The sequence below is a fragment of the Cajanus cajan genome, chromosome 6 (genome assembly GCF_000230855.2).
Source record: "Cajanus cajan strain Asha chromosome 6, NIPB_CcT2T_4, whole genome shotgun sequence".
Classification (NCBI taxonomy): Eukaryota; Viridiplantae; Streptophyta; class Magnoliopsida; order Fabales; family Fabaceae; genus Cajanus; species Cajanus cajan.
This window is the reverse complement of record NC_138522.1, coordinates 54,059,790-54,082,202: the sequence shown is the minus strand read 5'-3', so window position 1 is coordinate 54,082,202 and position 22,413 is coordinate 54,059,790. Positions and strand designations below refer to the sequence as shown.

The window sequence follows — 22,413 nt, the reverse complement described above, 5'->3', positions numbered from 1 at the left end:
TTACTGTATATAAATTACCCATTCATACCCATCAATGAAATTTTACTTTGTTCAACATACTTAGGAAGATTCTTTTAAAAATTTTCTTCTCTAATCTTTGATTTAATAAGTAAAATCCTGTGTAAAATTAATACTATGATGGTTTGATATGTGAATCTCTATTATGTTGTGTCATCATCTATCTACCATTTATTTACCATAAATATTATATAAGTTACACAAGTTTATCCTTTTCCATTTTTAAAAATAGAGACAAAGGAAACCGGAGGTTGGATAGGCATATTGAACTTTTCATATCCTTGCTTGCTTTCACAGTGCTTATTAAAAAGGGCTTTTTCAGTTACGTGGGAAGCACAAACTCAACTTGCTTTATAAAAGGATTTACAGGCCTAATTTAAGTAATTCTGTTTTCGGTTTTTTTTTCTTTCTCGCTAGCTCTTCCCATCAACTATATGAAGAGTTGGATAGGCATATTGAGTAACTACGCTTTCAGTTACGTGGGGGGACGGTGATAGGTGTAGGGTGTTGTCTTGTTTAGAAATAATTAAAAAGTCGATCGTTTAGGATAGGACTCATAGAGTTTGAACAATATTTCATGTCCATGGACCAAATGAAAAAGAAATTTAATGTCTCGGGATGCATCTGAATTGCAACCACCATTGACAGCCTATAAAGAGAAAGTGGACGGTAAACAAATCCAATTCAATGATGGTTAAATAAATATGTAATATAAATTAGCGAACACAATATAAGTAAAAATGACTCAAATAAAGAGATTTAGGAACTTGATATGGCTCAACATTGATGACAAATTAGTAAAAATAAAAATTGTGGAGGAAAAAGTAGGACTCACATGGAACATAGAGAAAAAGAAACTATTCACTCAGTTATAAATATGATTTACTTATTAAGGTAGCAGTAATTAATTTTAGGTGACTTGGCTTTATGGCCAAGAAAAGTTACATTGACACCTATTGATTTGTGTCACACATGAATGCGATTATTTATGCGGACATAGGTTTCTCACTGAAGAGCTGGCCACAATAATTTTTGTTAATTTTGTGCGCTGGGGGGAATCATTCAGATTTCAGACAACAAATTTGGAAGTTGAAAGTTGAATGAAACACATCACGACGATGGTACGCAACCAACATCATCCTTTCATGAGGGAACCACACAGAGTTACAACTGTTGGTTTTCTGTATTTATTATTAATTTTACTCGAGAATGTCTCGCATACGGCTAAATAAAATCTCTGTTTTCCCAGGCCCAGCAATGAATTATTCTTCACACATCTTGCGACATTATACAGGGAAGTCGATCGCTTTAATTGCTTCCTCTTTAATGAATACATTATTTGTGTGTCTCATTCTCTCTCTCCCTCTTTGTTTTCCAAATTTCCAATGCATGGAAATGGAAAAATATGCCCATTCTTCCCAAATATTTTGTTTAGCAAACGGAAAAACAACCATGATCGTTCACCCCAAAATAGAAAAACACGATACTAGAGGAAATTAGGAAAACGATGAATCAGTGAGAATTTACTTTTATGGAGTAACCTACTATGCCCTGTCTACAGTTGAACTAAAAAACATGCTAGCTGGCTGCGTTAAATTAAGAGTGTCACCCACAAAATAACCACTAAAGGCTACATAAAAAGGCAGCTAGTAGTAGAGTGAGTAGTATTAGGGTCTATTCTGTTTGAAGGTAAATTGATTTTGAAAAAAATAATTAAGCTGTTCAACCTAATTAGGGTGTGTATTTAAATTAATATGAATTATTAATTTGCATTACAACGACAACATGATTCATTGAATAAAAATAGAAGCTTAGAGTCTGAGTTGATTACGAAAGGGATTGTACGGGACATCTTGATTGGCATGCATGTTATTTTGAGCTTAATGCAGTGGTTACAACTTCCAAACTAACAACAATGAAAGTACATTTCATAAAGTATATGCAGGCTGAGAATTGGGCAACCCGACAAACATAGTTCCTCGGAAGTGGGGACCACAAGTGGAAATATAATGTTATCTCTATTTGAAGTTCTAACAGGAGATATATACAAAGGGTAAAAATCTAATAAATTGGAAGGCATGATGCAGAAAGAGTTATTCAAACCAAAAATTTATTTTGATTTCTGAATTTAAAAGGTTCTATCATATTAATTTTCAAAATTATGAAAATATCAAATCGTTGAAAGTATAAATTGAAAAAAAAATTAATTTAAAATTAAAAATATAACTAAACTTAAAACTATATCTAAAATTATATCTTTTAGAGATAGACTTTTTAAAGTGAGTTTTATAACAATGTAAATTTTATAATTATTTAGTTAATCTTATTAATTAAATGATTTTGTGATTGTTATTTAGTTATTTTAAAACTATAAAGAATTAGAAATTTTTATGAATTTGGTTGGTTAGGAGATGTTTTGAGTTGATGTCATTATTAATCAAGTTTAGGGGAAGGTATATAAGATTTTTTTAAAACTTAAACTTTATAAGTTCATTTTGTTGAAAAACTTAAGAGAAGTTCAAGAGATAAGCTTTGAAGTCAAAGGATAACTGTTATCCTTTCTAACTTCACGGATTGCTCCTATCTTTCCTCAGAGCATAGATTGTGTTGATGGATTGTGATTCAAAGCTTCAGAGCTAAGAATCAAATGTTGGTAGTGTCGTGGTGCGACAATAGCTCGAAGTAGCGTTCTTTGCCATTTATCTTATTTCTTTCTCTCTTCTTGTGATTTGAGATAAAGGAAGCTTGTAGTGTTATTCTTAATGTGTTGCATATATGGAATGTTACATGGATTAATCTCTTTGTGATTGTGTTGCTGATGAGTGAGTTGAAAATGTTGTTTTGGTTTTTAGGGTTCTTGGTGAAAAGAGGAGAAAATTGATGATTTGTACTTAATTATTTTTGGTTGCATGTTATTCTTTTGGTTGAAAATTACTTGCTTATGAAGTATATGTGTGTTTTTATGAGTTGCACGTTTTGGATTGAGATTTTGTAGGTTTGAGCCAAAATCATGATTTTGTAAAGTGTGGAAATCACCGTCATGTCAGATGTAGCTTCATGGAGTCAGACATGATGCAGATCAGGGGCTCTCTATCTCACTAACATCGAACACAGGATAAGTAGTGTCAGATGTGAGTCAGATAAGAGCTCTCTAACTTGGTCATGTTGGACGAAGTTTGAGGGGCGTCAAACATGATTACCTTGTGAGATCTCGACATCTAGCCCAAGTTGTGTAGTGTCGAGTGTGATCAAGTTAGTGACTCTCTACCTTGATAACATCGAGTGCAAGTTATGTGGCATTGTACATGGGTATGACAATGACTCTCTACCTTGATGACACTGCGAGTGCGCTAGGTATGAGTAAGATAGAGACTCTTTGCTTGAATGATGTTGGATGTGGGAGAATTCATGCTATGAGTAAGATAAAGACTCTCTACTAGAAAAATGATGTTATGTGTGGAGTAGGTCATGTTAGGCATAAAAATGTTGAATATCTTTTAATTGTTGTAAAGCATGGTGGACCCAATAGTAAGAAATGATTAAAGTATAGATTTTTTTCTTTAATAAAAAAAGATATAATATCCTTTTTTAACTTATTTTTATTTTATAAAATTAATAATATATTTTTTTATTCATAAACATCAAACTCAAGTTATAGTAACCGAATTAAATGCTAATATTTTGAGGTATGAAATTTATTGAATAATATAAAAAAATTTCAATAGGTGTTATTTTGCATATACAAACTTAGGAAATAAACTTTTAGCCATATTTAAAGCCATAATTATCGCACTTGTTACCAGTAATATTAATAAGACATAATGTACAAATATATAAAGCCATTGCAGAGTATATTCGTTTCTTTATATCATACACGCTAGTTGCTTCATACTAATATAGAAGCAGGTGTTGGAGAGCATATATTCTTTACATAACGTGTAGGTTTTATTGCTTCAAGTGATGAGATACTCGGATACGTCTTCAAACAAGCTATACCATACAAAATATAATGCCAAAAGATTCTACCAACCAGCTGACATATCTCTCCCTCTTTACATGCAAGAATTACTCAAATATATGTATAGACAGCGAAATTAACTGTTAATTAAAATAGGTTTAGATTTAAAGTATTTATTTACAAAAATCTATATTGTGATTAATAAATAATATTTTTTCTTAAGTACATGATTAGAATTTAATCGCTTCTTAATGTGTATCAAAAATGATTTTTCAAAAATATTAACTTTTTAAATAAATTTTACTATTTCAAAGAATTATTTCTTTACTCTCAGTCAAGATATACTCTAATTTTACCCCCCCTCCCCCAACAAAAAAGTATTTACTGATAAAAAAAAGGTTTAAGTCTATAAATTATTTTATTTTTTAATTAGATCCCTGAACTTAAAAAATATAATCGGGTCTTTAATCTTTTACATTGTTTATAATTAAGTTTCTATGATAATTTTGTCACAGTTTTAAATTGTCCCAAAAATAATAATTTGTGATGATTTCACTAACTTTAAAGACTTAATTATAAATATGTAAAAGATTAAGAATTTAATTATAATTTTTTTTAGTTTACTAATTACAAAATTTCAAAATATTTAAAGACCTAATGATGTATTAAGTCTAATATTTATTTTATGACGGATAGAAGTTGTATATTATTTTAAAAAAATAATATTTACTTAGATGATATGAATTAATGATATATTAAGACTTAATAGGTATTTCATATATATATATATATATATGGGAATGTTAATGTACTCCCACCTATTTTTTAGTGGGAGTATGTTAGCAACTTACACCAATTTTTTAGGACAGAAAAACCACTCATTTATTTTGATTTAGTTAATTCGTACAAAAGATATTATAGTAATTTAATTTAATTTTAAATGAAAACAAAATATTTTTTCTCTCTTATTAATTTCATTCTCTAAATTATTTCTCTCTCTTATTAAATTTCTTCTCCAACTCATTTCTCTTTCTTGTTAAATTCATTCTCTAACTTATTTATCTCTCTCCTATTAAATTCTTTCTTTAACTCAGTTCTCTTTCATCTCTCATGATGTCTCCCTCCTCTCTCTCTGAACAAATAAAAATTTATTAATAGAAAAAATAAATGAATTGGATAATAAAATTAATAAGAGAGAGAAAATATTTTTATTTTCATTTAAAATTAAATTAAATTACTATAATATCCTTTGTACGAATTAACCAAATCAAAATAAATGAGTGATTTTTTTGTCCTAAAAAATTGGTGTAGGTTGCTAACATACTCCCACTAAAAAATAGGTGGGAGTACATTAGCATTTCCCTATATATATATATATATATATATATATAAAAGGGACCGGATTGTTTTGTTCAACTGAAAAAGTAGTCTAGCTAAAAATTAATTAAAGAATCCAAAAATTAATCAAAAACGAAAAAAATCAAGAAAAAATAATATCAACATAAAGTGTTTATAATTTTCTTTATTATTCTAAATATAAAATTGTTATTTTTATTAAATGTTGATGTGTGTTGTTAAAACTTAAATTTAACTATTATATATATTTGATTTGAACATTTGTATATATTTAAATGCTAAAAGTTCATAAAAATTTTGTTTTAATTTTTTATTTTTAATATTATATTATTGTGATATTATGTTATTTTAAAATTATTATTTTTATAAATAATAATAATTTAACTACATTGAATCCCAAAATGTTTGACCCTTATCTTAACCGATTTAACAAATTAAGGTTTTAAAAACATAGTTTCCAATGAAAAGGAAAGTTTAACTACTAAATAAATTTAGGTCCGGATGTAGGCAGTTACCTGCACTGACACTTATCCGCACATATTAATTCGTATATTTCATTAAAAATAAAAAAACTAATATTTTACTTGTGCGCATGATACAGTAACAGTAATATAAACAAGTGGATGATAAATCCTTCAGAGTAAGTGCACAATATTGTTATAATCTATGAATTGGTTATCTCATGTTGAACTCAGATACATGCACAGAGATACACATAAAGATAATGAAGAATGATAAAGTTGAACATCATGATGAGAGGAGGAAGAAGAAAGGAAAAGTGAATGACTGAAAAATACATATAAGTCTCTCATTTTAGAATGACAAAGCCAATATATATATATAAGAGAAGGGAATTAGAAAATAAACAAAAATAACTAATTATATAAGTCATATAAATCCAATACTCCCTTCAAGATGGGAGGAATATGTTCTCAACTCCCAGCTTGGACAAGATATTAAGAAACGCAGTACGGGGTAAGGATTTAGTGAAAATATCAGCTAGTTGATGATGTTTTCTGATACCGATTAACTTGAGAGCACCTTTGTCCACTTGTTCCCTGACATAATGAAGATCAATTTCAAGATGTTTAGTTCTTTCATGATATGTGAGGTTAGAAGCAATGTGAATAGCAGCCTGGTTGTCACAGTAAACAGTAGCATATAGAATATGTATGTTTAAATCAGTTCCATACTAAAATCAAAACATTTAGATCTGACAATGTAAGAGAACTTAATTTCAAAGATTTTTTTCTACAAAAGGGTGTTCTGCATCAATATTCTTGTGTTGAAAGGCTTAAACAAAATAGTGTTGTTGAACGCAAACATTTACACATATTGAATATTGCTCGTGCTTTAATGTTTCAATCTAACGTCCCTATGACCATATGGGGAGATTGTGTTAAAACTGTTGTTTTTCTCGTGAACTCCCAGTCCTATTCTAAACCACAAATCCCCTTATGAAATTTTATATGATAAATTGCCTAATTATTCTGATTTCAGAATTTTTGGTATTTTATGTTATGCCTCTACATTACTATCCAGCAGACATAAATTTAGTCCCAGAGCCACTGCAGCTGTTTTCATTAGGTATCATCATGGTTATAAAGGTTGTAAACTTCTCAACTTGGTCACACACCAAACCTTCATCTCTAGAGACGTGAAGTTTTATGAAAACATATTCCCATTCCAGACCAGCAACTCCTCTGCTCGTACTCATGATGTTTTTCACAATCACATCACACCCGCTCTAATACCATGTTGAACTCGCATACATGCACAGAGATGCGCACAAAGGTAATGAAGAATGATAAAGTTGAACATCATGATGAGAGGAGGAAGAAAAAAAGAAAAGTGAATGACTGAAAAATATATCTAAATCTCTCATTTTAAAATGGCAAAGCCAATATATATACAAGGGAAGGAAATTAAAAAATAAACAAAAATAACTAACTATATAAGTCATATAAATCTAATATTTCACAATCTTACTTATTATTTACTCAATTATAAAACATTCTTTTTGTTATAATTAATTACTCTACCGTGTTGGAATTTATTTAAATTGTTTTTTTTATTTTATATATATATATATATATATATATATATTAATGATATTTTTTTAATTCAGTTGGGCATTGTAATTTTTTTAATCAATATTCTCTTATTAATTCTTATAATTGATTTTTGTATTAAATATAAATTTTGTTTTACTAATTTGTGAAGAAGGAAACATATTAAAAGGAGAAGCTATTTCATTTAATTAATTATGCTAACTTTTGCCTTTAACTTGTTTCTGAAGGGAAACATAAACTTTTCAGTGTTTTATTTTTTGGGCACTAATATGGGCTTTTCAAATTACAGGGTATAAGGCTATGCACACAGTGTACATTCAGAATGGATCAAGAGAAACTATGATGGCTCCAGTGGGTTTTACAATAAACTAAAGGCTAATTTTTTTTTATAAGTACAGTTCCTTTATTTTTTCTAATTATAAAATATTTGTAGTTTTTTTCTTTTTCAATTTTTACATGCATCATTTCGTCTTTAATTTTTCACTTATTTTAGTAGGTAGTTTTAACTCTTAATTTTTACATTATTCTTTTCTTCCCTAACCTCTTTAACGCGACAACATTATAGGTTTGTGCGACTTCCTCGATAATTTTTATTGAATTAGACACATTTTTTTTCTTCCAATACTTCCTCTCCTTTCACCCCCTCAACAAACCTTAATGCTAAGTTTAATGTAATGAAAAAAAATATTTTTACTATTCCAGAGTACTGTGTGAGATAGTGAAATTAATGTTCGAGAAAGATCTTTCTATTGTGTTTTTTTTAACATATTTTCGAAAAGTATTTTCCGAAACAATATGTAAAAAAACACAATCAACATTGTCAAGAAAGTCACACAAACCTATAATATTGTTGAAAACTAGTTCTATGTTTTGCATGTGTATGAAAACTGAAAACAAGGAGAGGAGATAATAGTAAGAAAACTAAAAGAGGAGAGGGAAAGAAAGTAATGTAAAACTAAAAGAATTAAAATTAGCTACCAAAATAGGTGGAATGAAAGAAAGGTAAGGAGGTGCATGTGAAAATTGAAAAAAAGAAGAAAGATGTGTAAAAACAAAGTACTAAATTAAATGTTGTGGGTGTAAAATTAAAAAATTAAAAAATAAAAAATTCAAGATATTTTAAAAATTTAATTTAAAAAAAAAAAAAGAGATGTACTTGTAAAAAAAAGGAGGTGTATATATCATGAACCTAAACTAAATGGTCCACAAGGCCCATTCTAGTAATTGTTGAGTAGGATAATTAGCCCAACTCACTCAGCCCGTGGTAATTTTGTCTTTGTTTAGTACATATGCGGAAACCCGAGATAAATGTTACTATTCTAGTATTCTCATAATTTCTTCTCAACTTACAATTGGAACCGAGGAAAATCCTATCAGAGCATCAGGAATTCTTTGTTTTACGTGATTGTTAAAACTGGTTCATAAATTAGCTAAAAGCATATAGATTAGCTGAATGTGTATATACTAGAATTTATAAGTTGAAAGCTTATAAATTAATTGATTAAATTGAAAGTATTTTGTGAGATTATTCAATAAGATGGATAACAGATGTAAAATAATGTAAAAAGAAAAGATAGATAGAAAAGTAAAATAATGCATGCCTAGTTGTTTATCCCTTAATATTTGTTGTAATTGGTGCCCAGTGATTTAGCTTGGTCTATGATAATAGTTGATTTTGGCTAAGTGCCAAACCTAAAATTTGAGAAGGTCCATATTAGAGGCGAAAGTGTGTAATTGTTTATGTTTTGATTGTTCGTTTTCTGGAAAAAGCACCAACCCCTTTATCCTAAGAACCAAGCTTAATTTCTCTTGCATTATTTTTCTTACAAGAAATACTTTTAATTAAAGTTATTTCTTTTAATTCAATAATAGTTGATAGTTAATAGGAATAGTTTTGAAAAAAATATAAATTAAGATAAATTTAATATTATCAACTAAATTAATCAACTTTCTTAATTTTAGTAAGTTAGGTATTAAACTTTGGCATGAGAGAAAAGGAGTGTAAAAAGAGATGAATGGATCAATAGCAGTCTGCTTTCATTAAGTTTACAAACGAGATATATATACAGAGGATGAAAAGTAAGAGAGAGAAAAATGATGAAATGGTAACCGAATGCAAAACAAAAAAGAGTGCAGCATGCATGTATGGGACGTGAGTGACGCGAAAGGCATGTACGGGACGTGGGTGACGCGGAGCGAGAAATCTGTTAAGATCCCCCCGCAAGCTGGGAATAGATATCAGACATTCCCAGCTTGGAATTCAACTCGTTGAAACGAGAAGGAGACAGTGCCTTGGTATATATGTCAGCCAGTTGAGCAGATGAAGAAACAGGTAACAATTTGAGTAAGCCATTAGAAACTTTCTCTCGAACAAGGTGACAATCTATCTCAATGTGTTTTGTGCGCTCATGAAACACTTGGTTGCAAGCTATTTGTAACACTGATTGGTTGTCGCAGTAAAGAAGAGCAGGGCGAATGAATTGGAGGCGAAAGTCTTCTAAAAGATAAGTGAGCCATTGAATTTCGCAGGAGGTGGACGCAAGAGCTCTATATTCGGCTTCTGATGAACTGCGGGAGACAGTGGCTTGTTTCTTGGATTTCCATGAGATGAGTGAGTGTCCAAGATAAACAGCAAACCCTGTGATGGAGCGACGGGTGTCCATGCAACCTGCCCAATCGGAATCACTGAAAGATTTCAGTTGGAGAGAGCTGTTGGCAGAGAGAAAGATACCACGACCAGGCGCTTGCTTCAAGTAGCGAAGTATACGAAAGGCAGCATGCTGATGATAGGTGGTAGGTTTGGAAGCAAATTGACTTAGGTGTTGTACGGCGTGAGTAATGTCAGGATGTGTGTTGGTGAGGTAGATCAACCGGCCAATCAATTGGCGATATGCAGATGGATCAGTTAAAGGTGTTCCAGTATCAGAAGATAAAGCAGCTTTGTAATCCATTAGGGTGGAAGATGGACAACATGCTAACATGCCAGTATCAGAGAGAATATCAAGAGTGTACTTGCGTTGACAGAGGTGAATCTCGATACTGTTTCTAGCAACCTCGAGACCAAGAAAATAAGTCAAGTCTCCAAGATCTTTTATTTTGAATGTTTTGTGGAGAAGAGCCGTAATTTGGTGTATTTCAGTAAGATCATTCCCAGCAAGAACAATATCATCGACGTAAACTAAGAGAGCTGTGCAGGCAGAATTTGTAAACTTCAAAAACAAAGAGTGGTCTGCAGATGAATGGTGAAACCCCTGTTGCATGATAAAGGTGGAAAGACGAGCATACCATTGCCGACTCGCCTGCTTAAGGCCATATAAAGAACGATTCAGTTTGCAAACTTGACCCGGTGTAGTGGTGGTTAAACCAGGAGGAAGATGCATGTATACCTCCTCGTTAAGATCTCCATGCAAAAAAGCATTATTGATGTCTAACTGTTTGAGGAACCAATTGTGAATAGCAGCTAAAGAGAGAAGAAGATGAACAGTAGTTAGCTTAGCAACCGGAGCAAAAGTGTCAAGGAAATCAAGACCTTCAAGTTGGGTGTAGCCTTTAGCTACAAGACGCGCCTTGTGTCGTTCCACTGATCCATCAGCATGATGTTTAACTTTGTAGATCCATTTACAACCAATGGCAGTTTTGTGGGGAGGTAAGGATGTAACAGTCCAGGTATTATTGGCTTCCAAGGCAGTAATCTCATCTGTCATAGCCTTAATCCAACAGTCACTTTTAGAAGCTTCAGCATAAGATTTGGGTTCGGTGAGGAGGGAAATAGACATAATAAAATGACGGAAAGGATGAGATAAACGATTATATGAAATGACAAAGTCTAAAGGATATCGAATACCTGGAGATGATGATGGTCCAGTTGATGTAAAAGTCATATGGTAGTCACGTAGATAGGAGGGTGGGTGGCGTGAACGAGTGGGTCGACTAGGAATAGGGGATGAAGTTGGAGATTCTGGTGAAGAAAGTGAATGAGGAGGGTGAGAAGAAGGTGAAGGAGGATAAAAATTGTAGTCGTGAATCATGGGGTTGCTGGTGAAAGGTGTAGGAAGAGAAGGAGTGGATGACGCAGATTGAGTATCTTGAGTGAAATAAGGAAAATGATTTTCATAAAAAACAACATTTCGAGATACTTCAATGCTGCGAGTATTAAGATTGAAGGTAAGGTATCCTTTTGTGTGTGGTTGAAAACCAAGAAAAACACAAGGACTAGCTCTAGGATCCAGCTTTGTACGATGAGCTTTGAGTGTGCTAACATAACAGAGACATCCAAAAACACGAAGGGTGGTAATGTCACAAGGTTTGCCATTCAAATTTTCAAAAGGTGACGTATGTTGTAAGAATGGTGTAGGAATGCAATTAATAATGTATGTAGCATGCATGAGGGCAAAGTTCCAAAACGTAGGAGGTAGATTGGATTGAAAAAGAAGTGCACGGGTGACATTCAACAAATGCTGATGTTTGCGTTCAACAATCCTGTTTTGTTCAGGGGTTTCAATGCATGTGGTTTGATGAATAATACCTTTGGAATCAAAATAGTTATTCATGGAAAATTCAGCCCCATTATCGGTTCTTATGACTTTAACACGAGTTGCAAATTGGTTTTCAATATGAGAAATGAAATTAGTAACACAGTTGCATGTGTCAGCTTTACTAGCCATAAGAAAAACCCATGTGTATCGTGTATGATCGTCGACTATGGTTAGAAAATAACGATGACCATGTATAGATGTTTTTGAGCAGGGACCCCAGATGTCAATGTGAAGTAAAGCAAAAGATTGTAATGCATGAGAGTGACTTAAAGGAAATGACAGTTTCTTTTGTTTAGCATGGTGACAAGTGTTACACGTGAAATGTTTGTTGCTATATAAACATGGATAATATTGTTTCATAGAGTGTAACTTGTCATATGGCAAGTGTCCCAGGCGAAAATGCCACAAATCAATGTTTTGGATGCTCCATTCAGGATTATATATGGCTGACAGGATTGAAGGTTGAACAACAGCAGTCGTCATGGTGTAGAGACCAACTTCTACATCAACTGTACCAATCTTCTCTTTGGTATTCACGTCCTGAATGAGACAATGTGTAGAATAAAATATAAGTTGCACATCAAGAGAAGAGACAAGCTTAGAGATGGAAATCAAGTTGTATTTAAATTCTGGTATAAACAAAACGTCAGTTAGATAGAAAGTGTCAGTGAATTTTACTACACCAGCATGAGTGGCAAGAACGTGTTGACCTGTAGGAAGCTTGACAGTAATAGGATTAATAGAATTGTATGTGAAGAAATTTGAAAGTGACGAAGAGACATGGTCAGTGGCCCCTGAGTCAATGACCCAAGAGGTGGAGATTTGTGTGTGGGTAGATATAGAGGATACTGTACCTGGAGGTGGTGAGGGTTGTGTGGAACAGGATGAGACAGAATGAATATGGTTGGTGGAAGGAGAAGGTGAAGCTGAGCTGTCATTAGTGCACTGTTGTATTAAATCCATCAAGACTTGGTACTGCTGAGGAGTGAAGCGATAATCCTGGGTGATGGTGGCTTGCTGTTGATCATTGGTTTTACATTCATCAGTCACTGTACTGTTAACAATAGAGGTTTTACCAATGGAAGCTTTGTAACTTGGAGGGAACCCATGCTTACAATAGCAAACTTCGATAGTATGCCCATTTCTCCCACAGTGAGTGCAGATTTTGACAGATCAGTTAGACACTCCTTTGTTGGTTTTGTTTTCGTGATTAGAGGGAAAGCCATGCTTTCGATAGCACACATTTTCAGCATGTCCCTGTTTACCACAATAAGTGCATGTAACAGAAGAGGCAGCATTGATAATGGCAGTTTTCGTAATGGTATTGGCAACAAAATTAGATCCCAGAAGTTGTCGTTCCTGCTGTACAACATATGAAAAGATCTTGGAAATAGGTGGGATAGGATCCATGAGAAGAACGTGGGATTTTACATTGTTGTATTGTTCATTTAAGCCACGCAAGAATTGCATCGCTTGGTCTTCTCGTTTCCTTTGTGCAATAGTGGGAATAACATTACACGAACATTTCTGGGTGCATGAACATGTGGGATCGGGTCTGAAATTTTCTAACTCGTCCCAAATAACTCGGAGCTTTGTGAAAAACTCAGTAATAGAAAGATCTCCTTGTCGAATGGAGGAAGCTTCGTGCTGCAAATCTGAAATACGAAGTAGGTCGCTTTGGGCATACCTTGATCATTCCAAATTTCATCTACTTTATCCATCCAGAGAATGCTCTGACGAATAGGAGGAGAAACTGAGTGTACAAGCCATGAGACAACCATATTGTTGCATCGTTTCCAAGCTGGATAAGTAACGTCTGATTTCGGTGGTTGTGGAGCACTTCCATCTACAAACTCTATTTTGTTTTTGGCACTGAGGGCAGTATGGATCTGCTCCATGAGTGGTAATTTGTTGAATCAAGAACAGGTGAGACAAGTGCTGTGGTTGGGTTCTCGCTAGGATGAAGATAAAGGAAATTATGAAAAGACATTGAATGAGAATCCTCCTCCATGGTAGCTTGAGAAAGGAGAAACGCGCAGCAGAGCTCTTCAATGGAAGAGCTCTGATACCATATTAAACTTTGGCATGAGAGAAAAGGAGTGTAAAAAGAGATGAATGAATCAATAGCAGCCTGCTTTCATTAAGTTTACAAACGAGATATATATACAGAGGATGAAAAGTGAGAGAAAAATGATGAAATGGTAATCGAATGCAAAACAAAAAAGAGTGCAGCATGCATGTATGGGACGTGAGTGACGCGAAAGGCATGTACGAGACGTGGGTGACGCGGAGCGAGAAATTTGTTAAAATTAGGTAATTGAGTCTCATAAAAATAGATGAGAATATACCACTTTGACTTATTAGTGCGTGTGTTTTTGAACTTTGATATCATACATGAGTCTATAAAATAACGTGTTGCAATCTCATTGTTTTAGTAGTTATTAAAGTTAATTTAAGGCATAAAAATATATTGATAACAAGAATTTAACGAGATAATTTTCAATCATCCTTGATGATTCATTCAAGTTTCAAGTGATGTAGACACGATCCTGTATATAGGCACGCTCATAATGAAAGAAGATAAAAGACGGTAATGAATGAAGCAGTATAAAAGTTTTATTGAGAAAAAGATGCAACTATCAAACTCTGGGATCAATCTGATACATGGAGCTAGACGTTAACCAGAATAGCTTTGAATAATGAATAATTGGATCTTAATGCAGAAGAAAAAAAGGCCTAAGGATGCAACTATCAAAATGCCGAATTGCAATAATTACACGTGAAGCGGCCGCATTTTGAAGTCAAATTGCAATATAAAAAACACCATGGCCTCAGCAAAACTAGACAAGAATTTATTAAGTTCAGTCTCTGATGCTGATTGATTTTTCCACCCTCAAATAATACTGTAGTAGTGAAATCATCATCTTTGGTATGGTTTGGTATGGTTTGGTTTCATTCACCGCACTTGCCTTTCCCTGGCTGGTTGGTGAGAAAAACAAACACATCCTGTAGCGATCCACTTGGCTGGGAGTCAATCGCTTTGTATAAAAAAAGGAAATGTCAAAACTCAAAAGCACTCGTGGAGCCAAGTCACATCACATCACATGACATGCGGAGGTGCGCCAACCACTATCATTCTTCGCAAGTGCCACAAAACAAATAGTCAAAGGGAAATACTATCACAAGATGAATCACACGTCACCCCTTGCGTCATTTCCCATTACTGGACATCTCAATGGATCTAAAACTCGCCGATCCAAGATTCTTATACGGGCCGGGCGAAGCCCAATCATCCTCCTTCACCCCATTCCTCTTTTTCCACCTCGTCATGCAAACTGCACCCCCGATAATAACAATCCCAACCACCACCAAAACCGTTACCACAACCCAAACCCGATTCATCTTCCCGCGCTCCTCCTTTGTAACTTTGAAATAACCCACTTTGGACCCATCCCCGCTACCCAACATGGTCTGGATCGGGTAATCCAACACGTAACAAAACCCGGTGGAGTTGCTATACAAGGCTCCCCAACAGCTGCAGTTATTCTGGCACAACAATTCACACTCCGCCAAAGACGACGTCGTCACGTGACTAACTAACTCCTTATGCGGTGGCTCCACGCCGCTCCTTCTCACCACGCGGTAACTCTTTCTTCCACCACACAGGTCTCCACTAACATGATTGAAACACCCACCCGGTTCGAACCGGGTCCGGTTATCCAAACAGGAGCAGCCAGAGCCGCCAGGCGTGCACAAACCGTAGGAACCGCAGGGGCGGGGGAGGTCGCAGGTTTCAGTAATAGCCTGGTAGTTAAGCAGCCAGTTGGAACCGTCCCAGTAGTAGCCTCTGAGGTTCCCGTCCGGTTCCAAGCGCACCAACAAAAACGAGGCCGCTGTGACTGGCTGTTGGAAGCTGTTGAACTTCTGAACATCCGCGGGTAGTTTATCGTTTGTTTGATACATCCCGAGGTAACCCTCCGAGTTGACTCGCGCGTAAATGGGTCCCTGTCCTTCTTTTATTTCCGCTTTTGTTTCCAGTGCTGTGTGTTTCCAATACAAGAAGTGGCGGTTCTCGTATAGTCCCATGAAATTGTCGCCCAACCGCAGAGAGTAAAAAGCGTTGGGAGGGAGAGAGAGCAAGGTCATGTGAGAGGTGAAGTTTTGACCCTGGACGAGGGTATTTGTGGGAAAATTAAAACTCTCCCAGAGAGGAGTCCCTTGGGCTCTGGTTTGGATTTGCAAGTTGGAGTTGTTGAGGAGAAGCGCGCGGTCACCGTTTGTGGCGGTTGACCACCAAACGCGCGTTTCGGGATCCGTGAGGACGAGGCTGCCGTTGAAGGAGAGGCGAGTGGTGTGGGACCAGGAGGCGGCGTGGGTTGGGTTGGCCAGCCAGAATGGCTCTGAGGATGCCACGTGGAGGATGGCCAGTGCCAGGTGGTTTTGGTTCACGCGGAGGAACCCTAGAGAGAAGTTGCCGCTTGGGTCGCTCAGAACTGCCTGAAACGACGCCGTTGAAGACTCCGGCGACGCCGTGAAGCCTTTGTGAAGCTCTTGTGGGATGTAACTACTTGCACTTGAGCACGAGCATGGCAGGAGAAAGAGGATCGCTATCAGGTGGAGGTGATGTGTTCCCAACATCGCAATTCGCACGCCGTATACCAGTTGGTGAACGTCTGAGTAGAGTACACTGTTGGACTTGGAGATTTATAAGCCTATCGCTCTCTATAAAACAATATATTAATTAAATAAACATGTTCCAGAAGGAAAAGTACATTACCAACTCACCAAGTTTTTTTTCTTTTCTTTTAATTTGGAATATTGGCGAGCTTTTAATCTTTTATCACATCTTGAATTTTGGGTTATTGTCAAAGTTACACGAGTTTCTGCCGGTTTAACTACAACTGTACGTATAAATTATACTGTATGTAATAGTGCATATTGGAATTAGTTTAACTTTACCACGTTTGATGAAAGCAATTTGAAAACAACGAGAACCTAATGGATAATATTATATCCCTTTTTACTGTTACAAATGTTCACATCAAACTACGAATATGCTTTTAAAAGGACTGTTAGAAGTTTAATTAAGAAAAGAAAAATGAATCCTCTGGTATTACGGTGTATTGTTGGGTGTAGTATTGGCCGCACGTGTAGAGGTTGCAAGTTGCAAACGTCCTTTGAGGTTGGTGGGTGGATGTAACAATATGGCTGAAATATAAAAAGAAGAAAAATTGGTAACTCCCTTACTAAATTGGTGAGAATGAGACTGAATTGGTTGATCTCATTGACTAATTATATAGATAACTCCCTTACTACTTCTGCAGAGACGCAAAAGTGTGCATTTCATCAATATGGCAGTAATTCCTAAATAGCAATAATAAATGTAGTATTCCTATCAGATATAGTAACCAACGTCTTGTAGCGTTTGTTATCGTGATTTCTAACTTCCAATTCACAAGAAAGAAGTCCTCAGGTTACTTGCTCCTTATTTGAACTAAGTGTGTCAAAATAAGTTAATTAGGCCAGTATTGGGTCGAAGCAAGTGGATTTAATGAACCCATAATGAGTCAGAAATCATTTTTGTCAGTTCAGATATTTGACTACCTTCTTAGCTTGCCAAGCTAGTATTGACCCATTACAGAACTACAAATAGCGAAGACATTTTTTTTTAAGAATTCATATTAATGTTGGTTGGAATTTGGTTGTATTTACATTTGAGATTTTTTGCCATGGTGAAGATACATAGTTTAAAATGACAGGCATGTTTTTTTCAAACACTAATATATAGAGGACGTACGTATACTTAACTTCCTATATTTTACGGTTCAATCACCAAATTTATGTCAGTTCACGTGAAAGGAATTCAAGTTTCTTAAGCATGTAATTCTAAAAGCTGATCTTAAGATTTATGTATATGAAAAAGAAAAAAAAAATTATCCTTAGGAAGAGTTTTTATCTTTTAAATAAATTAATTATACCTAAAGATTGTTAGAGTTTAAGTATAAATTTTTTTTACATCAATTAGATATATTAACTATTATATAAGTAAGAATAACTCATCTATCTAAATATTCTCTGATATTTAAAAACTTTTCGATATCTCATTTTAGTGTACTAATGACGATATAAATAGGCTATCATTAAATACTTGTAAAGAGAGAACTTGACCATATAAAAAAGATTCACACTTGAAAAAGAGTATTAGAGTTCAAATATGAAAAGAGTATTAATCTGATTAGTATTAATCATATTACTTAATATATAAATGAAGAAGGACTTACCAACCTAACACATAAAGGTTTTGAATTATAATGTGATGTCAAATTTTATTCACTACCCATCGATGAACTGCTTCTTAGCATTTAAACTTCTCAACCTAACAAACATCATTTGTTTCTCATTTAAAAAAAAAAATGATTTGAAATCTTTTAAGTGTTATATTGTACATGGACAAAATTAATTAAATTTGGCTATATATTAAGATAATGATATCAAATCTACTGTGAATTTCATGTGTTATAATTGAGCTTTTGGTAGTGCATTATGTGATCATGCAAAAATTAATTGCTTTCAAACGAAAAAGAGCACTTAGAAACCCAAAAAAGAGATTTTGCAGTTCAAATTCAAGTATGAAATCACGTACAATTCAAAAGGAGTACAAGTCAATACAAAAATTATTGATGTATGTCTAAAGTCAGAAGAATTGGTGAAGCTCTTTAATTTCACGAACCCCTCCCCCCTCAACATGTTCCAACAGCAGCAAGATTGGGGTACTTGAATGTTGTGTTTTAAATTCCCACCCATCCATCTGCACGTGCTCGAGATAATAACCAAAAAATGCTCTTCATCAGATCTGTTAACTTTGTCCAATTGTCTCGGCATTCAACGTAGAATTGGCACTTGTATCCTACTTTCAGTATATGTGGATTAACAATACGTGTGAATATAAGTTTAGAAATTGTTTTGATAATTTTTTTAGTAAAAAAACTTTTAAAACACTCATAACTTATATCTAAGTGGTATGCATGTAGAAGTGGTTGACCATAGCCATGCCTTATCACAGATTTCTAGAGACAAAAAGACCTACGATAAAATTAATTACCAGCTCATGAATTTTGAATAGGAAGTAAAGTCGCCATAAAAAAAAGTGAAGGTAGGTCAGGAGTTGACACTCAGAGTATCATAGCTGTCAATTAAAGTGAAGGGTTGACACTGAAAAAATCTGTCAATTAAAGTGGAGGGTTGACTATCTATAAAGTGAATAAACCAACTATTTTACAGTTTAATTTTTTTTAATATACTACTTCACACAAAGGTTCTCATCGGTGTGTAGTACAACAAAAAAAAATATTTTTGTAATATTTTAAAAAATTATCTAATTATATATAAATATTATTTATTTTTGTAACATATTATCAAAAATTGCATATAATTTATGTTACTAAAAATTTTAGTAATATTTTTATATAATTAAATAATATTTTTTAAATATTATTAAAATTATATTTTATAACACTATTAAATTTTAGTTAATTTTTTAAATTAATAATTATTTTTAATATAGATGTTGATATTATTTATATTTTATTATTTATAATCTCTTACAAGTTTTTTAAAGTTGAAGATATTATTAGTTTGTTACCGTTAAATCTATATCAAATATCATAGTCTATTTATTTTAAGTATCATTTTATAATTATATATATTTTTTATGTGTCATTCATTTATTCAATGTGAAATTTTAATTTTTAGAAATAATTAAAAATAATAATATTGAGATAAAAAAATTGTTACTCTATCTATAGTAACATTTTTTAAAGAAAAAATGTTGCAAAATAACTTATTACTCAATCTATAGTAGCATTTTAATAAATTTTATAATCAAATGTACTACACAAATTTTTGTATAATAAAAAATTATTAAATTATTTTTTCATTTACTCAAATACATTCTCATGCTTATTTGTTTATTTATTTATGAGAATCAAACACACGGTTAAAAAAAACTTATAACACTTTATAGTTAAAGAATGGAGGACGTAGTTTTTCTTTCTTTCTTTCATTTTTTTTAATAGTTAGGCGAAGATTATTTTATAATAAGAAATAAAACTGCCACGTACTTATCGGCTTCGATTTATGCAGAAGTAGAATGAATAAAGCATGAGACCCTCTAGCTCCAACTAGAGTACCATTACCAGAGGCATATAATAAACCCTAACAAACCACATAAGATTCCTACAATATAAAATAAAATAAAATACTCTTCCATCAAGCACAACAAACTAGCAACGAAATTTAACTTCTATTTTGGAATATTGATCATTAAAAAAAATAAATTGTCAATTAAAGTAAAGGATAGACTATACAGCTCGTGCTTGTATTTAGCTTATTATTTATTTTTACAAAGTCATTAAGCATAGATCATAGATTTTAGTTTTTATGGAATGGTTAAGTTTTTCTCTCATTTATTAAGCTTGATTCTCCTCTCACATTTTAAAAATAATTGGCACTTCTTCTATCTAAAATATTTAATTATTTAAGATTAATACATATAGATTAAGAAAATTTTAATATATGTATATTTAGACTCAAAAACTCTTATTTAATATCTTATTATTTAAATTCTATCATCTCATTTTTGGAAGAAAAAAAAAAGTGTTTATTGAATATAATATATTTAAGAAAAAAAATAAATTAGACTTTAAAATTTGGTTTTGGGACAGACGCTATGCATTTGAAGAGCTGTAAAGCCATACTCCTTTGATACGGCAATGCTGAGAAAAGATTGAGAAAGTTCAATTTTTTTTTATGGAGGTATGCACTTTGCCCATTGCTAATATCACTGCATTTTAGATTTCTTATATAGTTGATGTGATTACAACTTGTTTATTAATTGAATTTAATTTTCACGTTGTTACTTGATAATGTTTTGCATTATACATTTGTATGTCAATCTCAAGTGATTTTTGCTTATATGCAAATCAGCTTGCGGAGACTGTCGGAAGAAATTAATCTGAAATTCACTACAGAGACTAAACTTCTCAACCTAAAATTTATAGAATTTAACATATGTTGATGTTATAATTGTTGGGTACTAGAAGAAAAAGAAAACTTCAATAGCGAAAGCACACACAAGAGAAATAAACTTAGAAATTAACGTAGTTCGGCACTCCTTGCTTACATCCACAAACACATTCAACAAATTATTTTATTTCTTCATTTGCAATTTTTACAAGGATAAAATTGCAAACCCTCTCACACAATTTTTGCACGGAAAAATTACAAACTCTCTCTTGATACACAACTACCCAAGTCTCCAATACACCCAAGAACTAGTGTTGTTGTGGTGTGTAGACCCAAACTATCACCCCTTATTTATAGTAGTAGTCTACCACTCCCCTTCTTCAAAACTACCCGATGTGGGACTTTGGAGGATACTCACACACATTGGGCACAACATATCCTCCCTTCATCCAAAGTCTCACATTAATCCATCATCATTCACAAATTTTCTAGCGAAACTTGAAAACCTTCATTCACAAGTTTTATGGCAAAACTTGGAAACTTTCATTCAGAAATTTTATGACGAAACTTGGAAACCCTCTCCTCACAAGTTTTTCTGGCGAAACTTGAAAATCCCTTCCTCACAAGTTTTCTGGCAAAACTTGGAAACCCCTTTCCTCACAAGTTTTCTGATGAAACTTGGAAACCCCTTATTTATATAGTAGTAGTCTACCACTTCCCTTCTTCAAAAACTACCCGATGTGGGACTTTAGACGATACCCACACACTTTGGACACAACACTAATAATGGTCTAATATGCTCAACAAAATTTGTTAGGATAAGTACTTTAATATCATCTTACAATGTTAAACATATCTTGAATTATTATCAATTAGAAAATAATCAATGGTTGAGATTTGCTTAGTTAGTTAGACAAACACTAGTATATTAGGATCAGTAATCATGACTCAATCCAACTTGTTAACTTGTCTGGTTCGAAATTGATTTGGATAAACTTAGACTTTTATTTTTATTTTTATAAAGGATAAACTTAGATTTTAAAATTGAATTTGATACATTTTTATGACAAAATTGGTTTATATTTTGGGTTGTCACAAACTTATTTAATATACAATATTCTCTTAAAAAATCATTTTTTATTATTATTATACATTAGTAATAATAAAAAAATTAGCTATTAATATTTTTTACAACATCATATTATGTTTTTATACTAAAATTATTATTTAAAAATATATATATATTATAAATTATATTTTAATTTAAATTCTATATATATATTATTTTACAATTTAACTATACATAATTTTAAAATTAATATCTTATTCCATAAACTTTTCTTGTTCTTTGTGTACTATGAGCTCCGATATCATGAACTTCAGATCACTTGCATCTGCTCTCAATTTTCTAGTAGTTACAATTATTATTATTATTATTATTATTTTATAT

At 33.0% G+C, this 22,413-nt stretch overlaps 1 protein-coding gene across 1 annotated transcript; it reads right to left on the bottom strand.

The window, feature by feature from the left end:
• Positions 1-14,533: 14,533 nt before the first annotated feature.
• Positions 14,534-16,778, bottom strand: LOC109797598 (D-mannose binding lectin protein with Apple-like carbohydrate-binding domain-containing protein). The gene has a single exon (XM_020357692.3). It carries the CDS (start codon positions 16,575-16,577, stop codon positions 15,150-15,152), a length of 1,428 nt encoding a protein of 475 aa, XP_020213281.1. The 5' UTR covers positions 16,578-16,778; the 3' UTR covers positions 14,534-15,149.
• Between the last annotated feature and the right edge of the window lie 5,635 nt (positions 16,779-22,413).